This window comes from Physeter macrocephalus, chromosome 16 (assembly GCF_002837175.3).
Source record: "Physeter macrocephalus isolate SW-GA chromosome 16, ASM283717v5, whole genome shotgun sequence".
Lineage (NCBI taxonomy): Eukaryota > Metazoa > Chordata > Mammalia > Artiodactyla > Physeteridae > Physeter > Physeter macrocephalus.
This window is the reverse complement of record NC_041229.1, coordinates 25,536,074-25,554,655: the sequence shown is the minus strand read 5'-3', so window position 1 is coordinate 25,554,655 and position 18,582 is coordinate 25,536,074. Positions and strand designations below refer to the sequence as shown.

At 36.7% G+C, this 18,582-nt stretch overlaps 1 protein-coding gene across 1 annotated transcript in view; it reads left to right on the top strand.

Moving 5' to 3' along the window:
* GUCY1A2 (guanylate cyclase 1 soluble subunit alpha 2) overlaps nt 1-18,582 on the top strand; it is a 428,505-nt gene that overhangs the window by 369,967 nt on the left and 39,956 nt on the right. The window contains exon 7 of the mRNA XM_024115325.1: nt 8,099-8,253. Within this exon, the coding sequence (XP_023971093.1) occupies nt 8,099-8,253 (155 nt within the window). The remainder of the gene's footprint in view (nt 1-8,098; nt 8,254-18,582) is intronic.

Here is an 18,582-nt window from a genome sequence, read left to right as displayed (position 1 = left end):
GTCCATCCATGTTGTCACACATGTGAAATTTCATTCTTTTTTATGGCTGAGTAATATTCCATGTTATTTATTTATTTTATATTTATTTCATTTATATATAAATATATAATATTGTAAAATAGATAACATAAATACATTAAAATATATATTTTATGTGTTTATATTATAAGTAAATATATAATATACTCATTATATATTTATTTTATATATATGTGTGTGTATTTATACATATATCTCATAACTTCTTTATCCATCATCTGGTGATTAATACTTAGGTTGCTCCATATCTTAGCTATTGTAAATAATGTTGCAATTAATATTTGGGATACATATATCTTTTCTAATTTATGTTTTCATTTTCTTTACATAAATAGCCAGGAGTGGAATTTCTGAATCACATGATAGCTCTATTTTAAAATTTTTGTGAAATCTCCATACTGTTTTCTGTAGTGGCTGCACCATTTTACATTCTCACCAAAAGTGCACAAGGGTTCCCTTTTCTCCACATTCATTCCAACAATTGTTACTTGCTGTCTTTTTGATAAAAGCCATTTGGACAAGTATGAGGTGATATATTATTGTGGTTTTGATTTGCACTTCCCTGATGATTAGCATCTTTTTCATGTGCCTGTTGGCCATCTGTGTGTCTTCCTTGGAAAATATCTATTCAGATCCTCTGCCTATTTTTTTAATTGGGTTGTTGTTTTGATGTTGAGTTTTATGAGTTCTTTGTGTATTTTGGATATTAACTCCTTACTAGATATATCACTTGCAAATAGCTTCTCCCATTGAGTAAGTGTTCTTTTCCTTTTGTTGATCTTTTCCTTCTCTGTGCAAATCTTTTTCGTTTGATGTAGTACTGTTTCTCTATTCATGCTTTTGCTTCCCTTGCCTGAGGAGACATATTCAAAAAGTAATTACTAAGACTGATGTCAAAGAACCTACTGCCTATGTTTTCTTCTAGAAATTTTATGGTTTTAGTTCTTAAATTCAGTCTTCAATCCATTTTGCGTTGATTTTTCTACATGGTCTGAGAGAGTTGTCCAGTCTGATTCTTTTTCATGTAGCACCATTTATTGTAGAGGCTGTCTTTTCCTCATTGCATATTCTTGCATGAAAATAAGAATGGGTTTATTTCTAGGCTCCCTACACTGTTCCATTGATCTATGTGTCTCTTTTCTGCCAGTATTGTACTGTTTTGACTACTGTTCAAATCAGTTCAAAATCAGGAATATGATACCCTCAGCTTTGTTCTTCTTTCTCAAGATTATTTTGGATATTCAGAGTCTTTGGTGTTTCCACAAATGCCATGGACATTTTGATAGGAATCCCATTGATCTGTAGATTGGCTTGAGTAGTATGATCATTTTAACAATATTCAGTCTTCCAATCCATGAAAATGGTATATCTTTCCATCTGTTTGTGTCTTCCTCAATTTCTTCTATCAGAGTCTTTTAGTTTTCTGAGTATGTGTCTTTTACCTCCTTGGTTAGATTTATGCCTAGGTATTTTATTCTTTATAATGCAATTATAAATGGGAGTGTTTTCTTAATTTATCTGATACTTTGTTATTAGAGTATAGAAGTGCAACAAATTTCTGTATTTTAATTTTTTCTCCTGCAACTTGACTGAATCCATTGATGAGTTATATATATATAGGTTTTGGTGGCATCTTTAGGATTTTCTATGTATAGTATCATGTCATCTGCAAACAGTGACAGTTTCACTTCTTCCTTTCCAATTTGGAATCCTTTATTTCTTTTTCTTGTGTGATTTCTGTGGCTAGGGCTTCTAATAGTATGTTGAATAAAAGTGGCACAGGTAGGCATCCTTGTCTTGTTCCTAATCTTAGAGGAAATACTTTCAGCTGTTCACTGTTGAGTGTAATGTTGGCCATGGGTTTGTCACATATGGCCCTTATTATGTTGAAGTATGTTCACTCAATAACCACTCTGTTGAAAGTTTTATTATCATAAATCATTGTTGAATTTTGTCAAAAACTTTTTCTGCATCTCCTGAGATGATCATATGATTTTTTTAAAATTTTATTTATTTTTTAACAGAGCAGGTTCTTATTAGTTATCCATCTTATACATATTAGTGTATATATGTCAGTCCCAATCTCCCAATTCATCACACCACTTCTTTTTTGTTAATATGGTGTGTCACATTGATTGATTCACAGATATTGAGCCATCTTTGTAGACTTGTGATAAATCCCACTTGATCATGGTGTATCATCTTTTTGAATTCTGTTTGCTAATATTTTGTTGATTGGTTTTTGCATCTATGTTCATCAGTGATATTGGTCAGTAATTTTCTTTTTTATCAGGTAGATTGCTTATCTCAACTTCTCTTAGTTCTTCTGGGGTTTTATCTTGTGCCTTTCTTTGGATCATAATCTTCTACTGCCTCATTTTGCCTACTTTGCTGTTTTTATTTCTGTGTATTTAGTAGGTTGGTTGCATTTCCCCACCTTGGAGAAGTAGCCTTGTGTAGGAGATTTTCTATGTTCCTAGCAGTGCACTCTGCTCTGGTCACCAGATCTCTATGCTCTAGGGGTGCCTCCTATGTGGGCTATGTAAGTCATTCTATTGTGGCTGGCTGACTGCTGTATGTGATCTGGTAGGCATGACAGGCCTTGGTCTGGTCAGTTTACAGCCTACCAGCCACTGGCAGGCAGGGTAAGGTCACAAAGTGGCTAGCTGCAGGGCTCTGGGGGTGCCCAGGGCTACTGCCAACCCACTGGAGGGTGGAGTTTGATTCCACGTTTAGTAGTTGTGGAATTGGGGGTTCCAGATCTAGTGTCAGCCTGCTGATGGGCTGGGCTGATTTCTGACACAGTTGGTTGCAGCTGAGGTGTCCCAAAGCTTGTGTCAGTCTGCTAGTGGGTGGGGCTGGATCCTGGGGGTTGTGGGGCTCAACATTGTCCCAGAGCTGGTTTTGTCCTGCTGGTGGGTGAAGCTGGGGCCCAAGGGGTCCTTGAGCTGGTGCAGCCTGCTGGAGGGTGGGCTGGTTCCTGACACAGCAAGCTGTGGGACTGTGGTAGTCCTGATGCTGGTATCTGTTCACTGGTAGGCAGAGGTAAGGCCTGGTCCCAGGAGAATTTTGAAGCTGATGTTAGCCTACTGGTAGGAAGAGCTCAGTCTAGGGTGGTCTCTGGCTGCAGAGCCCTGGTGGTCTTGGAATAGTTGTCTGTAAGTTGGAGGCCGGACTGGGTCCCAGGGTGTCTGTGGACACAGATGATCTTAAGGCAGCTGGCCTGCTGGTGGGTAGGCCTGTGTCCCTGCCCAGCTAGCTGCCTGGCTTGACATGTCCTGCTCTTGGTGCAGACAGGCTAGTGGGCAGGGCTGGGTCCTAGTGCTAATAAGCTAGATGGAGGATTCCAAAATGCTGCTTGCCATCACCATCATCCTACTCCTACAAAGAGTTCCCCAAAAGTGCTGCCACCTGTGTTTATGTCCCCAGGGTAAGCTCCAGTTGCCTCCTGCCTCTCCGGAGGGTCTCCAAAATCAGTAGGTGGACCTGATCCAGGCTCCTTTCAAATTACTGCTTCTGCTCTGGGCCCCAGAGTGTGAGATTTTGTGTGTGCCCTGTAAGAGTGGAGTCTATATTTTCTATAACCCTCTGGCTTTCCCAAAAGTAAGCCTTAGTCTGATGGGCCTTGTAGAAACAAACTGAGGACCTTTTTAATTTGGGTGTTTTTTATAGTTTACGGAACCCAGAGCCAACTGACCTATGGTCTACAGCTGGCCTAAACACTAATTTGCTCTTTTCATTATGCTCCTCTTGACTTCAGTTTATTTGTAAAATGAGGGAGCTGGACTAAAGGATCTGTGCTGCCCTCCCAACCCTAACATTCCTTCTTTACTAAATCAGATAAGTTTTGAATAGCTGAGGTTGAACTATATAAGCTTTCCATTTTTAAGAGCTATAGGAGGCATGTTATCTAGAAATGCAGTTGTTTATGTGTCTTGGCAAATAAATAATCAGTAAAGTATTATGAGAATAACTGAACCCTTTGATTACTGGAGATTTTGATATGTCCCAGAGTTTTGCATGATTTCATACATTTCATATACATATGGGAGATTGAGTAATAGATATGCTAACCTCAAGATAATCCTAAAGTTATTGTGTTTTTCAATAAATTCCTAGTACAAACACAATTTTTTCATGAACTTTCTCTAAAAAGTGAAGTCTAGTGTTATTTACCAAAGCACTGATCTTATTAAAGCATTTATTTGTGTGTGTGTGTGTGTGTGTGTGTGTGTGTGTGTGTGTGTGCTGCTCTGCTAAGTGTTTATAAGTTGCCAGAGGTCTGTTTAATGCAGGTTTCTCAACCTCAGCACTATTGATATTTTGAACTGGAAAATTCTTTCACGTGGGGAAGGTGTCCTAGGAACCTCTAGTTCTACTGAATAGATGCCAATAATAGCTCTCGATCCCAGTTGTGAAAATAAAAAATGTCTCAAGACATTGTCAAATGTCCACTGAGGGGCACAGATGGCCCCGGCTGACAACCACTGGTTTAGTGCAAAACAATCCTCTTTAGCTAGAATATACTGACCAGATGGATGCAAACGTTACTGCTTGGTTAACCAAGTAAATAAATTTTAATCTTGCCAAAATGAATCTAAATCTCTCATTGACAGTTAAAAGTAGCTCTCTAAAGATGTGGCACATATATGCAATGGAATATTAGCCATAAAAAGAAACAAAATTGAGTTATTTGTAGTGAAGTGGATGGACCTAGTGTCTGTCATACAGAGTGAAGTAAGTTAGAGAGAGAAAAACAAATACCATATGCTAAAACATATATATGGAATCTAAAAAAAAAAAAAAAAAAGGTTCTGAAGAACCTAGGGGCAGGACAGGAATAATGATGCAGACTTAGAGAATGGACTTGAAGACACAGGGAGGGAGAAGGGTAAGCTGCGACGAAGTGAGAGAGTGACGTGGACATATATCCACTACCAAATATAAAAAAGATAGCTAGTGGAAAGCAGCTGCATAGCACAAGGAGATCAGCTCGGTGCTTTGTGACCACCTAGAGGGGTGGGGTAGGGAGGGTAGGAGGGAGATGCAAGAGGGAGGAGATATGGGGATATAAGTATATGTATAGCTGATTTACTTTGTTATAAAGCAGAAACTAACACACCATTGTAAAACAATTATACTCCAATAAGAATGTTAAAAAAAAAAAAAGTAGCTCTCTATTTTGTCTAACTGCTAGATGCAAGAGGCAGATTCTGAATGTGGTAATCAGTGACTTCTTTTTAAGGTAAAAACTCCTCCTGGGAAATCTCAAGAAGTTGTTGAAAGAAATGTAAAAGAAAATGTAGTCTGATGATTCAGCTTGGAAGTTCTCAATGGTATCTCCTTATATCCAAGAGTAAATACTTTTTCTGAGTCCTGTTCCATTGTAGTGACAGTAACAGCGAATCTGTGCTATTTTTGTGTTTGTTGATATTCTTGTGTATGTTTTAAGGTAGTCTTCTAAGAGATAAGCGTTTTTTTAAATAACCATTTCTCCATTCACCTTCTCAAAAATACCAGGGTTTTTATCTTCAGGATTTTTAGATTATAATAATTCTTATTATGACAATTTAGTTTCAAAAAAAAAAGAACAGCCTCAGGTCTTTTGAAAAGAGGCAGGGGTGGAACCATATAAGCCTTCAGTATAGTTGGTGGGGTATGGAGTCTTCTTCTCAGACTAAAAGCACAGAATATAGAGGCTGTAAAATGTGTCAGTTTGATACTCATTTCTGCTCTTTTACTGCTTAAAAAGATCACAGGTCCAACATGACAATCTTAGTATTTAAGGTCTGGGTGTTTTTAGGCAATCTTATATTGCACAAGGTAATTTAATATCAATAGACCTTCTGAAAGCAAAGAAATATAATAAAATTTTTCAAAATGCTTTGCTAATTTTAGAGAAAAGTGCCTTATGTTTGTTTATAAGGAATACTACCATTCATTATGTAATTGAGCAAGACCCTATGGGGCCTTCCCGAGAGAGGCCTTCCCCATATCCTCGTGATAGCTCCCTCTGAAGTACCTAGATAGCAGTATTTGATGCATATTCCCTGAGTTGTTTTACAGATGTGAAAACTTCCCATCAAATGGAAGAAGTTAACTACTTCATGACCATGAGCACATAGCCCCAGTCCTCTTGGAGACTAAGGACTGATAACGTTAACCCTTGTTACACCTCCCTGTTACCTCACCATCATCCAATCAGAGAATTGTGCATGAGCTGATCACATACCCTGCAACCCCCCTCCCTCACCTGGCTTTTAAAAATGCTTTACCAAAACGCTTCAGGGACCTCAGGTTTTTTTTAGAGCATGAGCCACACGTATTCTTGCATCACTCTGCAATAAACCTTTCTCTACCCCCAACTCCAATGTTTTGGTTTGTTTGGCCTTACTGTGAATCAGGCATAGGAACTTGCAATAACAATTACGTTTTTTTTGTCTTTAAATCCAAACAGACAATCTCTCATCAGAAATAGGCCTAAAGTTTTAAGATAGCTTGTGTTCTTTAAAAAAAGTACATCTCATTTCTTCTCCCAGACAATATGAAAGAACAGGCTGGGTTTACACTCCCACCCTCAACAATTAGAAATCTGGACAAAATGTACAAAAGGACAGTTTCATGACATTGGACATTAGGCAATGGAAGACAATGATGCCTGAGAGACAGGGAACAAAATGAAACATATGATTTCCCTGGCGTATTTCTTTGGGGTACATTCAAACTGCAGTGCAGGGAAGGACAAATCAGGAGGAACCCAACGAACTCCCCAAGTTGAAGAGATGGAGCTGAGAGTCTATGGAGAGCAAAAAAGCTAGAATTCACAGACAGAGTACCACTTAGAAGAGAGGTGCAAAAAGACCACCAGATATCTTCTAAGGAGCTTCCTATATGTTCCTGAACTTACTGATTGTTGTTTGTATGTGAGAAAACTACCTGAGCCCAACAGGGAAAAACACCTGAAAGGATTAGAGAAAAAGTTCCTTGAACTCACACAAGACTTGGAAAAAATGCCAGAACCCATCAGGAAAACTGGAAAACCTCATAAATCATAGGCATTGGGTATAGTACTCAGAGGGTTCTTGCCTCATTATAAGGGAATAATTATCCCTACATGAAACACAGCTCAAGACTTGCCTAACAAATTTTAAAAAGCAAGACTTGAAAGGAAAAAAATGAAAAAAACTTTCCAAGTACTTTGACTGCATCCCAGGACAAAGCTCAAGAATATTTATAAGAATATAAAAAATATCCAGCACTCAACAAAGTCAATTCATGATACCTAACATCCAACCAAAATTTACTAGGCATTCAGAAAAGCTGAAAAATATGACCTATAATAATGAGAAAAATCAGTGAATCAAAATTGATACAGAACTGGAGCATATGTTAGAATTAGCAGACAAAAATATTAAAAGAGTTATTTTAATTGTATTCCATATATTCAAAAGTTAATTTGATACCTGAAAGATTTTTTTAAAAAATTCAAATTGAACTTTGAGAAAGGAAAATCACTATATCTAAGAAGAAAAATACATTGGATGTGATTAGCAAAAGATAAGGCATTACAAAAGAAAAGATTAGTAAATTTGGAAATAGAAGTGATTTAAAATAAACAGAGAGAAAAAATATTTTAAAGGAACAGATAAACAGAAATATAAACATTTAATTTACAATTGTGTTTAATGTTATGAAGGAAAAAATAGGGTTTTATGTTAGAATAACTGGAGGGAGAATAATACATTTTCCATTTATTAGAACATACTAGGTACAAATAAAACCTGATTTAAATTGAACACAGCTGGATTTAGTGTGTTACAACAGAAAATTAAATGTAGTTTTTTTCCTATAATTAATCCATTTGTTCATTTATTCCACACCATCCATGTTCATTGATACTATTGATATAATAGTCCAGATATTTGGCTCACAAAAATGACCAAGGCCCCAGTCCCTATCTTTGAGGAGCTAGGAGTTTAATGGTTCAGCAGTACCTCTTATTAAAATAATCACATACCAAATGAAAACATAAATATATCATTTTCCTTTTCTTTTTTAGATGAGAATAGGCATTCACTCAGGCTCTGTGCTGGCTGGAGTTGTTGGGGTAAGAATGCCACGATATTGCCTGTTTGGAAATAATGTCACTCTGGCAAGCAAATTCGAATCGGGAAGTCACCCTCGACGCATCAATGTCAGCCCAACCACTTACCAGTAAGTGTTCTTTGGCTTTTTCCCCCTGTCTTTGGCATTGCGTTATACTAATAGCCTGTCACTTGTGAGACTCTATTTTTTTCTTGATCCTGTTATTATCTAAGATAATATGAGTAGACATCCAGTCTGAAAGAGAGCAATTATGGCATAAAATTTAATTTGCACCCTAAGAAAGTATATGGAAAACCTGACTTGACTGAGAGGTAAGTGGAGGTTTGTCATTTCCCACAGTCTCTGTCCTCCTTAGGTATTCCTGTTTAAAATACAGGAGAGCAGGGTTTTCCCTGGTGGCACAGTGGTTAAGAATCCACCTGCCAGTGCAGGGGACATGGGTTCAAGCCCTGGTCCAGGAAGATCCCACATGCCGTGGAACAACTAAGCCCATGTGTCACAACTACTGAGCCCACGTGCCACAACTACTGAAGCCCTCATGCTTAGAGTGCATGCTGTGCAACAAGAGAAGCCACCACAATGAGAAGCCTGTGCACCTGAATGAAGAGTAACCCCAGCTCGCCACCACTAGAGAAAGCCTGCGCACAGCAACAAAGACCCAATGCAGCCAAAAATTAAAAAAAAAAAAAAAAAAAAAAATACAGGAGAGCAAATGTTAAGGGTCTGCAACACACTAGAAATCCTAACATTTTCAAAATGTTTATAGAAATCAAAGGAATAAGATAGAAAAGATAATTGTCTGTTTTTATTCTTCTAAATAATGAATATAAATAAGGACTCTCTAAAGTTAAATATATACTGGGTACAGAGTAAAACTTCAAACTCTATTTATCTTAAAGGTCATATTTGACAACTCTACACATTTTGACAGCTGAAGTCATCCTTGTTTTGTGCCTGGTAGATGTCAAGCTCCAGGCATTAGCTATTAAGTGCCATATGGGCAGAGACCAAGTCATTTTGGCTCATCGTTATATCTCCAAAACTTACAAAAAAATGTTTAGCACATAATAAGCACTCTATAAATATTTATCAAATTAATGAATAAATGTACTGATAAGATAAATATCTCTATACTAAGAAAATAGTATGAATATCTCCTACTTGGTAGACTTTGGCCTAATGCTAAGCTTTGGTGTACAAGTGATTTCATTAGTTCCATGATTTAAATGACTTAGAAATCACATTGTAAAACTGTAAAGTAGAAATGGTAACCATGGATATTTTTTTAGCATGACTAACATGTTAACCCAGGATAACAAAAAAAACCCAGAAGCAGAAACTTTAAATACACAGATAATAAATGTTGATTTATAACAAACAAATTGGTGACACTTTGAAGCTTTTGATACCACATCTACACAGAGGGAAGTTAAGGTTTCTTAGATAAAAGACAAGTATTTCCAGATTCCTGAGGAGCACATGAGAAAGGGGAAGAAATTACAAATATAAAATCAAGATAAAGTTGCTTAAGAACTACATGTCATTTTTAGGTATTTATATAAGGGTTTTGCTTCTTTTAAATTTCTCCCAATTTTTCTAACACAATTCTGAGAATAATACATATGATCTGACAATGATTTCCATATTAAATGGAATTAGGAAGCTTCTCTAGATCAGTGCTCTAGATCACTGCACTTGGTTCTCTAGACCATGGGGTAAGGAAAAGTCCCTGAAGATCAACCACCTCACCTATATACTCCTACCATGGTTATGATTTTTCCCATCATGGAGCTAATACATATGTTTCCTGTTTGTATAAGTGAGTGTAGATTTATAGAAACTCCATTTTAAAAAAATGATGTGTAAAGAATGGGTCAACCATGTGAGGAGTTATACCCTGAGCTTAAATATCATTGCTGTAGCTGGCTTTATCTACATGTGACCAATAAAGGAAACCCCACAAGCCACACAGAGTCTGTGCATTTGGGTGTTGTCTTTGAGTTTTAGTAATCTTTTTCACATTGGTGGGAGTTTGTAATTATCCTTAGTGATCAATTAAGTCTGAAGAATTGAATCATTTAAAACACTGTGAGCATTGAAATATTTTGTTCTGTTATGATCTGTCCCCCACCTCCCCCCCACCAAAACACAAATGGAGACATAGATGAACAAAGTGAGCTGCCTTCTGGGTAGATTACAAAAGATACTTTCTCTGACTGGTCCCAAATCTTATAATTTCTAATAATACTTTATAAAAATATTTTTATGTTTGGTCTATCCTCAAAAATAACACTTTTCCTCCATCTGTTTCTCTGTTCCTCCCTCCTTCCCTTCTTTCAACAAATACTTGTAGAGTACCTACTATATTCCAAGCACTATGAAAGTCACTAATGTTACAACAATAAACAGCATAAATATGATCTTTGCCTTCATAGAGGAGACCACCAGATGGCAGACGTATACAAATAAACAGTTTATTACAATATACTAGTGCTGAGGTCAAAAGGACCTGATGAGAGTATTAGAGCAACAGGAGCGGACTAGAATGAGGATGAAGAGATAGACTGAAGTCAGACCAACTGAAGCTGTAATTCATGCTAAGGGATTTCAACTTAACCCTAAGAGCAAAGAAAGACATTGAAGAGTCTTAATCAAAGGAGTGACTTGACCAGATTTGTACTTTAGAAAGATCTCCAAGGTTGTAGAGAGAACAGATTAGGAGGTGAGAAGGGCAGCAATCCAGTGCTTGAAATCAGGTAATCTTATTCCCATTTCCTTGATGGAAATGTAGTTAATTACTGAGACCCTGGAATCCAAACCATTTGCTGTTTCAACTTGTCTTCCATGCTTCAGAAGAGTGATTGGACTCAATGACCTTTGACATCCATTTTTATCTGGGATATCATTATAAACAATGTACTTTGGTTCCTGGTAAGTTTCTAGAAAACTAAATTTAGGTATATGATCTCAGTGTGACTTGGTTTTCAGATTCTGGATGTGTTTGTGCCCAAGTGCTTTCTGTTGGTTTTATATACACCAATCTATACACTTCAGCTATGTTTAATTGTTCTATTCCACATAGCACAAATGATTTATGAATCCACAAGTGTAGAGTATACTTCCCTTTCCCTGGATACTCAAAGTGAAATGCCAGGTGGATGTTTCATGGACATTCTCTAAGAGGAGATAAAATTGAACTTTCTTAGAGCAAATAGGAATTTGTGAAGTTAAACTGCATATTAAGCTCATAACAGCTTGAAATTTCCAATTTTCTTTCCTGAATTAAATGCTGAAAAATGTTCAATATTGTCTGGTTATTTTGAAATCTTCAGACACGTTTCTAAAATTTTTTATTTTAATATTTTATTTTCATTGGAGTATAGTTGATTTACAATGTTGTGTTAGTTTCAGTTGTACAGCAAACTGATTCAGCTGTACATATAAATATAATCATTTTTTTAGATTCTTTTCTCATATAGATTATCACAGAATATTGAATAGAGTTTCCTGTGCTATACAGTAGGCCTTTTTTGTTTATCCATCTTATATATATAGCAGTGTGCAGGTATTCATCCCAAGCTCCTGATTTATCCCACCGGTGCCACGTCTCCCCTTTGTTAACCATAAGTTTGTTTTCAATATCTATAAGTCTGCTTCTGTTTTGTAACTGAGTTCACTTTTATCTTTTTTTTTAACATCTTTATTGGAGTATAAATGCTTTACAATGTTGTATTAGTTTCTGCTGTATAACAAAGTGAATCAGCTATATATATACATGTATCTCCCTATATCCACTCCCTCTTGCCTCTCCCTCCCCACCCTCCCTATCCCACTCCTCTAGGTTGTCACAAAGCACTGAGCTGATCTCCCTGTGCTACGCAGCTGTATCTTTTTAAAAATTAGATTACACATACAAGTGATACCATATAATATTTTTCTTTCTCTGTCTGACTTACTTCACCTATTATGAGAATCTCTAGGTCCATCCATGTTGCTGCAAATGGCATTATTTCATTCTTTTTCAGAGCTGAATAATATTCCATTGTGTATATATACCACATCATCTTTATCCATTCCTCTGTCAATGGAAATTTAGCTTGCTTCCATGACTTGGAAATTGTAAATGTGCTGCAATGAACATTAGAGTGCTTGTATATTTTTGGATTATGGTTTTCTCTGGATATATGCCCAGGAGTGAGATTGCTGGGTCATATGGTAGCTCTATTTTAAGTTTTTTAAGGAACCACCATACTGTTCTCCATAGTAGTTGTACCAATTTACGTTCCCACCAACAGTGTAGGAGGGTTCCCTTTTTTCCACACCCACTCCAGCATTTATTGTTTGTAGACTTTTTGATGATGGCCATTCAACTGCTGGGAGATGATACTTCATTGTAGTTTCGATTTGCATTTATCTGATGATTAGTGATGTTGAGCATCTTTTCATATGCTCCTTGGCCATCTGTATGTCTTCTTTGGAGAGCTATCTGTTTAGATCTTTGGCCCATTTTCTGATTGGGTTGCTTGATTTTTTTTTTTTGACATAGAGCTGCATGAGCTGTTCATATATTTTGGAGACTAATCCCTTGTTGGTCACATCATTTGCAAATAATTTCTCCTTCTGTGGGCTGTATTTTCTGTTGTTGATAGTTTCCTTTACTGTGCAGAAGCTTTTACGTTTCATTAGATGTCTTTTGTTTATTTTTATTTTTATTTTCCTTGCTCTAGGAGATGGGTCAAAAAAGATCTTGCTGTGATTCATGCCAAAGAGTGTTGTGCCTATGTTTTCCTCTAAGAGTTTTATAGTATTTAGCCTTACATTTAAGTCTTTAATCCATTTTGAGTTTATTTTTGTATATGGTATTAGGGAGTTTTCTAATTTTATTCTTTTTTTTTTAACATCTTTATTGGAGTATAATTGCTTTACAATGGTGTGTTAGTTTCTGCTTTATAACAAAGTGAATCAGTTATACATATACATATGTTCCCATATCTCTTCACTCTTGTGTCTCTCTCCCTCCCACCCTCCCTTTCCCACCCCTCTAGGTGGTCACAGAGCACCAAGCTGATCTCGCTGTGCTATGCGGCTGCTTCCCACTAGCTATCTATTTTACGTTTGGTAGTGTATATATGTCCATGACACTCTCTCACTTTGTCACAGCTTCCCTTTCCCCTTCCCATATCCTCAAGTCCATTCTCTAGTAGGTCTGTGACTTTATTCCCGTCTTACCCCTAGGTTCTTCATAACTTTTTTTTTTAGATTCCATATATATGGGTTAGCAAATGGTATTTGTTTATCGCTTTCTGACTTACTTCACTCTGTATGACACACTCTAGATCCATCCTCCTCACCACATATAACTCAATTTCATTTCATTTTATGGCTGAGTAATATTCCATTATATATATGTGGCAAATCTTCTTTATCCATTCACCTGTTGATGGACACTTATATTCCTTCCAAGTCCTGGCTATTGTAAATAGAGCTGCAATGAATATTTTGGTACATGACTCTTTTTGAATTATGGTTTTCTCAGGGTATATGCCCAGTAGTGGGATTGCTGGGTCATATGGTAGTTCTATTTGTAGTTTTTAAGGAACCTCCATACTGTTCTCCACAGTGGCTGTACCAATTCACATTCTCACCAACAGTGCAAGAGTGTTCCTTTTCTCCACACCCTCTCCAGCTTTTATTGTTTCTAGATTTTTTGATGATGGCCATTCTGACCAGTGTGAGATGATATCTCATTGTAGTTTTGATTTGCATTTCTCTAATGATTAATGATGTTAAGCATTTTTTCATGTGTTTGCTGGCAATCTGAATATCTTCTTTGGAGAAATGTCTATATAGGTCTTTTCCCCATTTTTGAATTGGGTTGTTTGGTTTTTTTTGTTATTGAGCTGCAAGAGCTGCTTGTAAATTTTGGAGATTAATCCTTTGTCAGTTGCTTCATTTGCAAACATTTTCTCCCATTCTAAGAGCTGTCTTTTCATCTTGTTTATGGTTTTCTTTGCTGTGAAAAAGTTTTGAGTTTCATTAGGTCCCATTTCTTTATTTTTTCCCAGCACCACTTATTGAAGAGGCTGTATTCTCTCCACTGTATATTCTTGGCTCCTTTATCAAAGATAAGGTGACCATATGTTTATCTCTGGGCTTTCTATCCTTTTCCATTGATCTATATATCTATATTTCCATTGATCTATATTTCTGTTTTGGTGCTAGTACCATACTGTCTTGATTACTGTAGCTTTGTAATATAGCCTGAAGTCAGGGAGCCTGATTCCTCCAGCTCCATTTTTCATTCTCAAGATTGCTTTGGCTATTTGGGGACTTTTGTGTTTCCATAAAAATTGTGAAATTTTTTGTTCTACTTCTGTGAAAACTGCCATTCATAGTTTCATAGGGATTACATTGAATCTGTAGATTGTTTTTGGTAGTAGAGTCATTTTCACAATGTTGATTCTTCCAATGAAAGAACATGGTAAATCTCTCCATCTATTTGTATCATCTTTAATTTCTTTCATCACTGTCTTATAATTTTCTGCATACAGGTCTTTTGTCTCCTTAGGTAGGTTTATTCCTAGATATTTTATTCTTTTTGTTGCCGTGGTAAATGGGAGTGTTTTCTTAATTTCACTCTCAGATTTTTCATCATTAGTGTATAAGAATGCCAGAGATTTCTGTGCATTAATTTTGTATCCTGCTACTTTACCAAATTCATTGATTAGCTCTAGTAGTTTTCTGGTAGCATCCTTAGGATTCTCTATGTATAGTATCATGTCATCTGCAAACAGTGACAGCTTTACTTCTTTTCCAATTTGGATTCCTTTTATTTCTTTTTCTTCTCTGATTGCTGTGGCTAGAACTTCCAAAGCTATGTTGAATAAGAGTGGTGAGAGTGGGTCACCTTGTCTTCCTCCTGATCTTAGTGGAAATGGTTTCAGTTTTTCATCATTGAGGATGATGTTGGCTGTGGGTTTGTCATATATGGCTTTTATTATGTTAGGAAAGTTCCCTTTATGCCTACATTCTGCGGGGTTTTTATCATAAATGGTTGTTGAATTTTGTTGAAAGATTTCCCTGCATCTATTGAGATGATCATATGGTTTTTCTCCTTCAGTTTCTTAATATGGTGTATCACATTGATTGATTTGCATATATTGAAGAATCCTTGCATTCCTGGAATAAACCCCACTTGATCATGGTGTACTATCCTTTTATGTGCTGCTGGATTTTGTTTGCTAGTATTTTGTTGAGGATTTTTGCATCTATGTTCATCAGTGATATTGGCCTGTAGTTTTCTTTCTTTGTGACATCTTTGTCTGGTTTTGGTAACAGGGTGATGCTGGCTTCATAGAATGAGTTTGGGAGTGTTCCTCCTTCTGCTATATTTTGGAAGAGTTTGAGAAGGATAGGTGTTAGCTCTTCTCTAAATGTTTGATAGAATTCACCTGTGAAGCCGTAGGGTCCTGGGCTGCGTTTGCTGGAAGATATTTAATCACAGTTTCATTTTCAGTGCTTGTGATTGGTCTGTTCATATTTTCTATTTCTTCCTGGTTAAGTCACAGCAGCTTGTAAAATTCTAAGAATTTGTCCATTTTTTCCAGGTTGTCCAATTTAATGGCTTATAGGTGCTTCTAGTAATCTCGCATGATCCTTTGTATTTCTGCACTGTCGGTTGTTACTTCTCCTTTCTCATTTCTAATTCTATTGATTTGAGTCTTCTCCCTTTTTTTCTTGATGAGTCTGGTTAATGGTTGATCAATTTTTTTTATCTTCTCAAAGAACCATCTTTTAGTTTTATTGATCTTTGCTATCGTTTCCTTCATTTCTTTTCATTTATTTCTGATCTCATCATTATGATTTCTTTACTTCTGCTAACTTAGGGGTTTTTTTGTTCTTCTTTCTCTAATTGCTTTAGGTGCAACATTAGGTCGTTTATTTGAGATGTTTCCTGTTTCTTAAGGTAGGATTGTATTGCTATATACTTCCCTCTTAGAACTTCTTTTCCTGCATCCCATAGGTTTAAGATCGTTGTGTCCCCGTTGTCTTTTGTTTCTAGGTATTTTTTTATTTCCTCTTTGATTTCTACAGTGATCGCTTCGCTATTAAGCAGTGTATTGTTTAACCTCCGTGTGTTTGTATTTTTTACAGATCTTTTCCTATAATTGATATCTAGTCTCATAGCATTGTGGTCAGAAAAGATACTTGATTGATTTCAATTTTCTTAAATATACCAAGACTTGATTTGTGACCCAAGATATGATCTATCCAGTAGAATATTCCATGAGCACTTGAGAAAAATGTGTATTCTGTTGTTTTTGGATGGAAAGTTCTATAAATATCAAATAAGTCCATCTTGTTTAATGTATCATTTAAAGCTTGTGTTTCCGTATTTATTTTCATGTTGGATGATCTGGCCGTTGTTGAAAGTTGGGTGTTACATTCCCCTACTATGATTCTGTTACTGTTGATTTCCCCTTTTATGGCTGTTAGTATTTGGCTTATGTATTGAAGTGCTCCTATGTTGGGTGCATAAATATTTACAATTGTTATATCTTCTTCTTGGATCGATCCCTTGATCATTATGTAGTGTCCTCTTTCTCTCTTGTAATAGTGTTTATTTTAAAGTCTATTTTGTTTGATATGAGAGTTGCTACTCCAGCTTTCTTTTGGTTTCCATTTGCATGGAATATCTTTTTCCATCCCCTCACTTTCAGTCTGTATGTGTCCCTAGGTCTGAAGTGGGTCTCTTGTAGGCAGCATATATATGGGGCTTCAGCCAGTCTGTGTCTTTTCATGGGAGCATTTAATCCATTTAAATTTAAGATAATTATTTATATGTATGTTCTTATTCCCATTTTCTTAATTGTTTTGTGTTTGTTATTGTAGGTCTTTTCCTTCTCGTGTTTCTTGCCTAGAGAAGTTCCTTTATCATTTGTTTTAAAGCTGGTTTGGTGGTGCTGAACTGTCTCAGGTTTTCCTTGTCTGTAAAGGTTTAAATTTCTGCATCAAATCTGTGTGAGATCCTTGCTGGGTAGAGTAATATTGGTTGTAGGTTTTTCTCCTTCATCACTTTAAATATGTCCTGCCACTCCCTTCTGGCTTGCCGAGGTTCTGCTGAAATATCAGCTGTTAATCTTTTGGGGATTCCCTTGTTTTTTATTTGTTATTTTTCCCTTGCTGCTTTTCATATGTTTTCTTTGTATTTAATTTTTGATAGTTTGATTGATATGTATTTTGGCGTGTTTCCCCTTAGATTTATCCTGTATGAGCCTCTCTGTTTTTCCTGGGCTTGATTAACTATTTCCTTTCCCATATTAGGGAAGTTTTCAACTCTAATCTCTTCAAATATTTTCTCAGTCCCTCTCTTTTTCTCTTCTTCTTCTGGTACCCCTATAATTCGAATGTTGGTGCCCTTAGTGTTTTCCCAGATGTCTCTGAGACTGCTCTCAGTTCTTTTCATTCTTTTTTCTTTATTCTTCTCTGCAGTAATTATTTCCACTATTTTATCTTCCAGGTCACTCATCCGTTCTTCTGCCTCAGTTATTCTGCTATTGATCTCTTCTAGAGTATTCTTAATATCATTTATTGTGTTGTTCATCATTGCTTATTTCCTCTTTAGTTCTTCTAGGTCCTTGTTAAATGTTTCTTGCATTTTCTCTATTCTATTTCCAAGATTTTGGATCATCTTTACTATCAGTATTCTGAATCCTTTTTCAGGTAGACTGCCTTTTTCCTCTTCATTTGTTAGGTGTGTTGGGTTTTTACCTTGCTTCTTCATCTGCTGTGTGTTTTTCTGTCATCTCACTTTGCTTATCTTACTCTGTTTGGAGTCTCCTTTTTGCAGGCTGCAGGTTGGTAGTTCCCGTTGTTTTTGCTGTGTGTCCCCAGTGGCTAAATTTGGCTCAGTGGGTTATGTAGGCTTCCTGTTGGAGGGGACTAGTGCCTGTGTTCTGGTGGATGAGGCTGGATCTTGTCTTTCTGGTGGGCAGGTCCATGTCTGGTGGTGTGTTTTGGGGTGTCTGTGGCCTTATTATGATTTTAGGCAACCTCTCTGCTAATGGGTGGTGTTGTGTTCTTGTCTTGCTAGCTTTTGGCATTGGGTGTCCAGCACCATAGCTTGCTGGTCATTGAGTGAAGCTGGGTCTTGCTGTTGAGATGGAGATCTCTGGGAGATTTTTGCTGTTTGATATTACATGGAGCTGGGTGGTCTCTTGTGGACCAGTGTCCTGAAGTTTGCTCTCCAACCTCAGGGGCACAGCTCTGACTCCTGGCTGTAGCACAAAGAGCCTTTCATCCACACAGCTCAGAATAAAAGGGAGAAAAAGAAGAGGGAAAGAAAGAAAGAAAGAAAGAAAGAAAGAAAGAAAGAAAGAGAGAGAGAGAGAAAGAAAGAAAGAAAGAAAGAGAAAGAGAGAAAGAGAGACAGAGGAT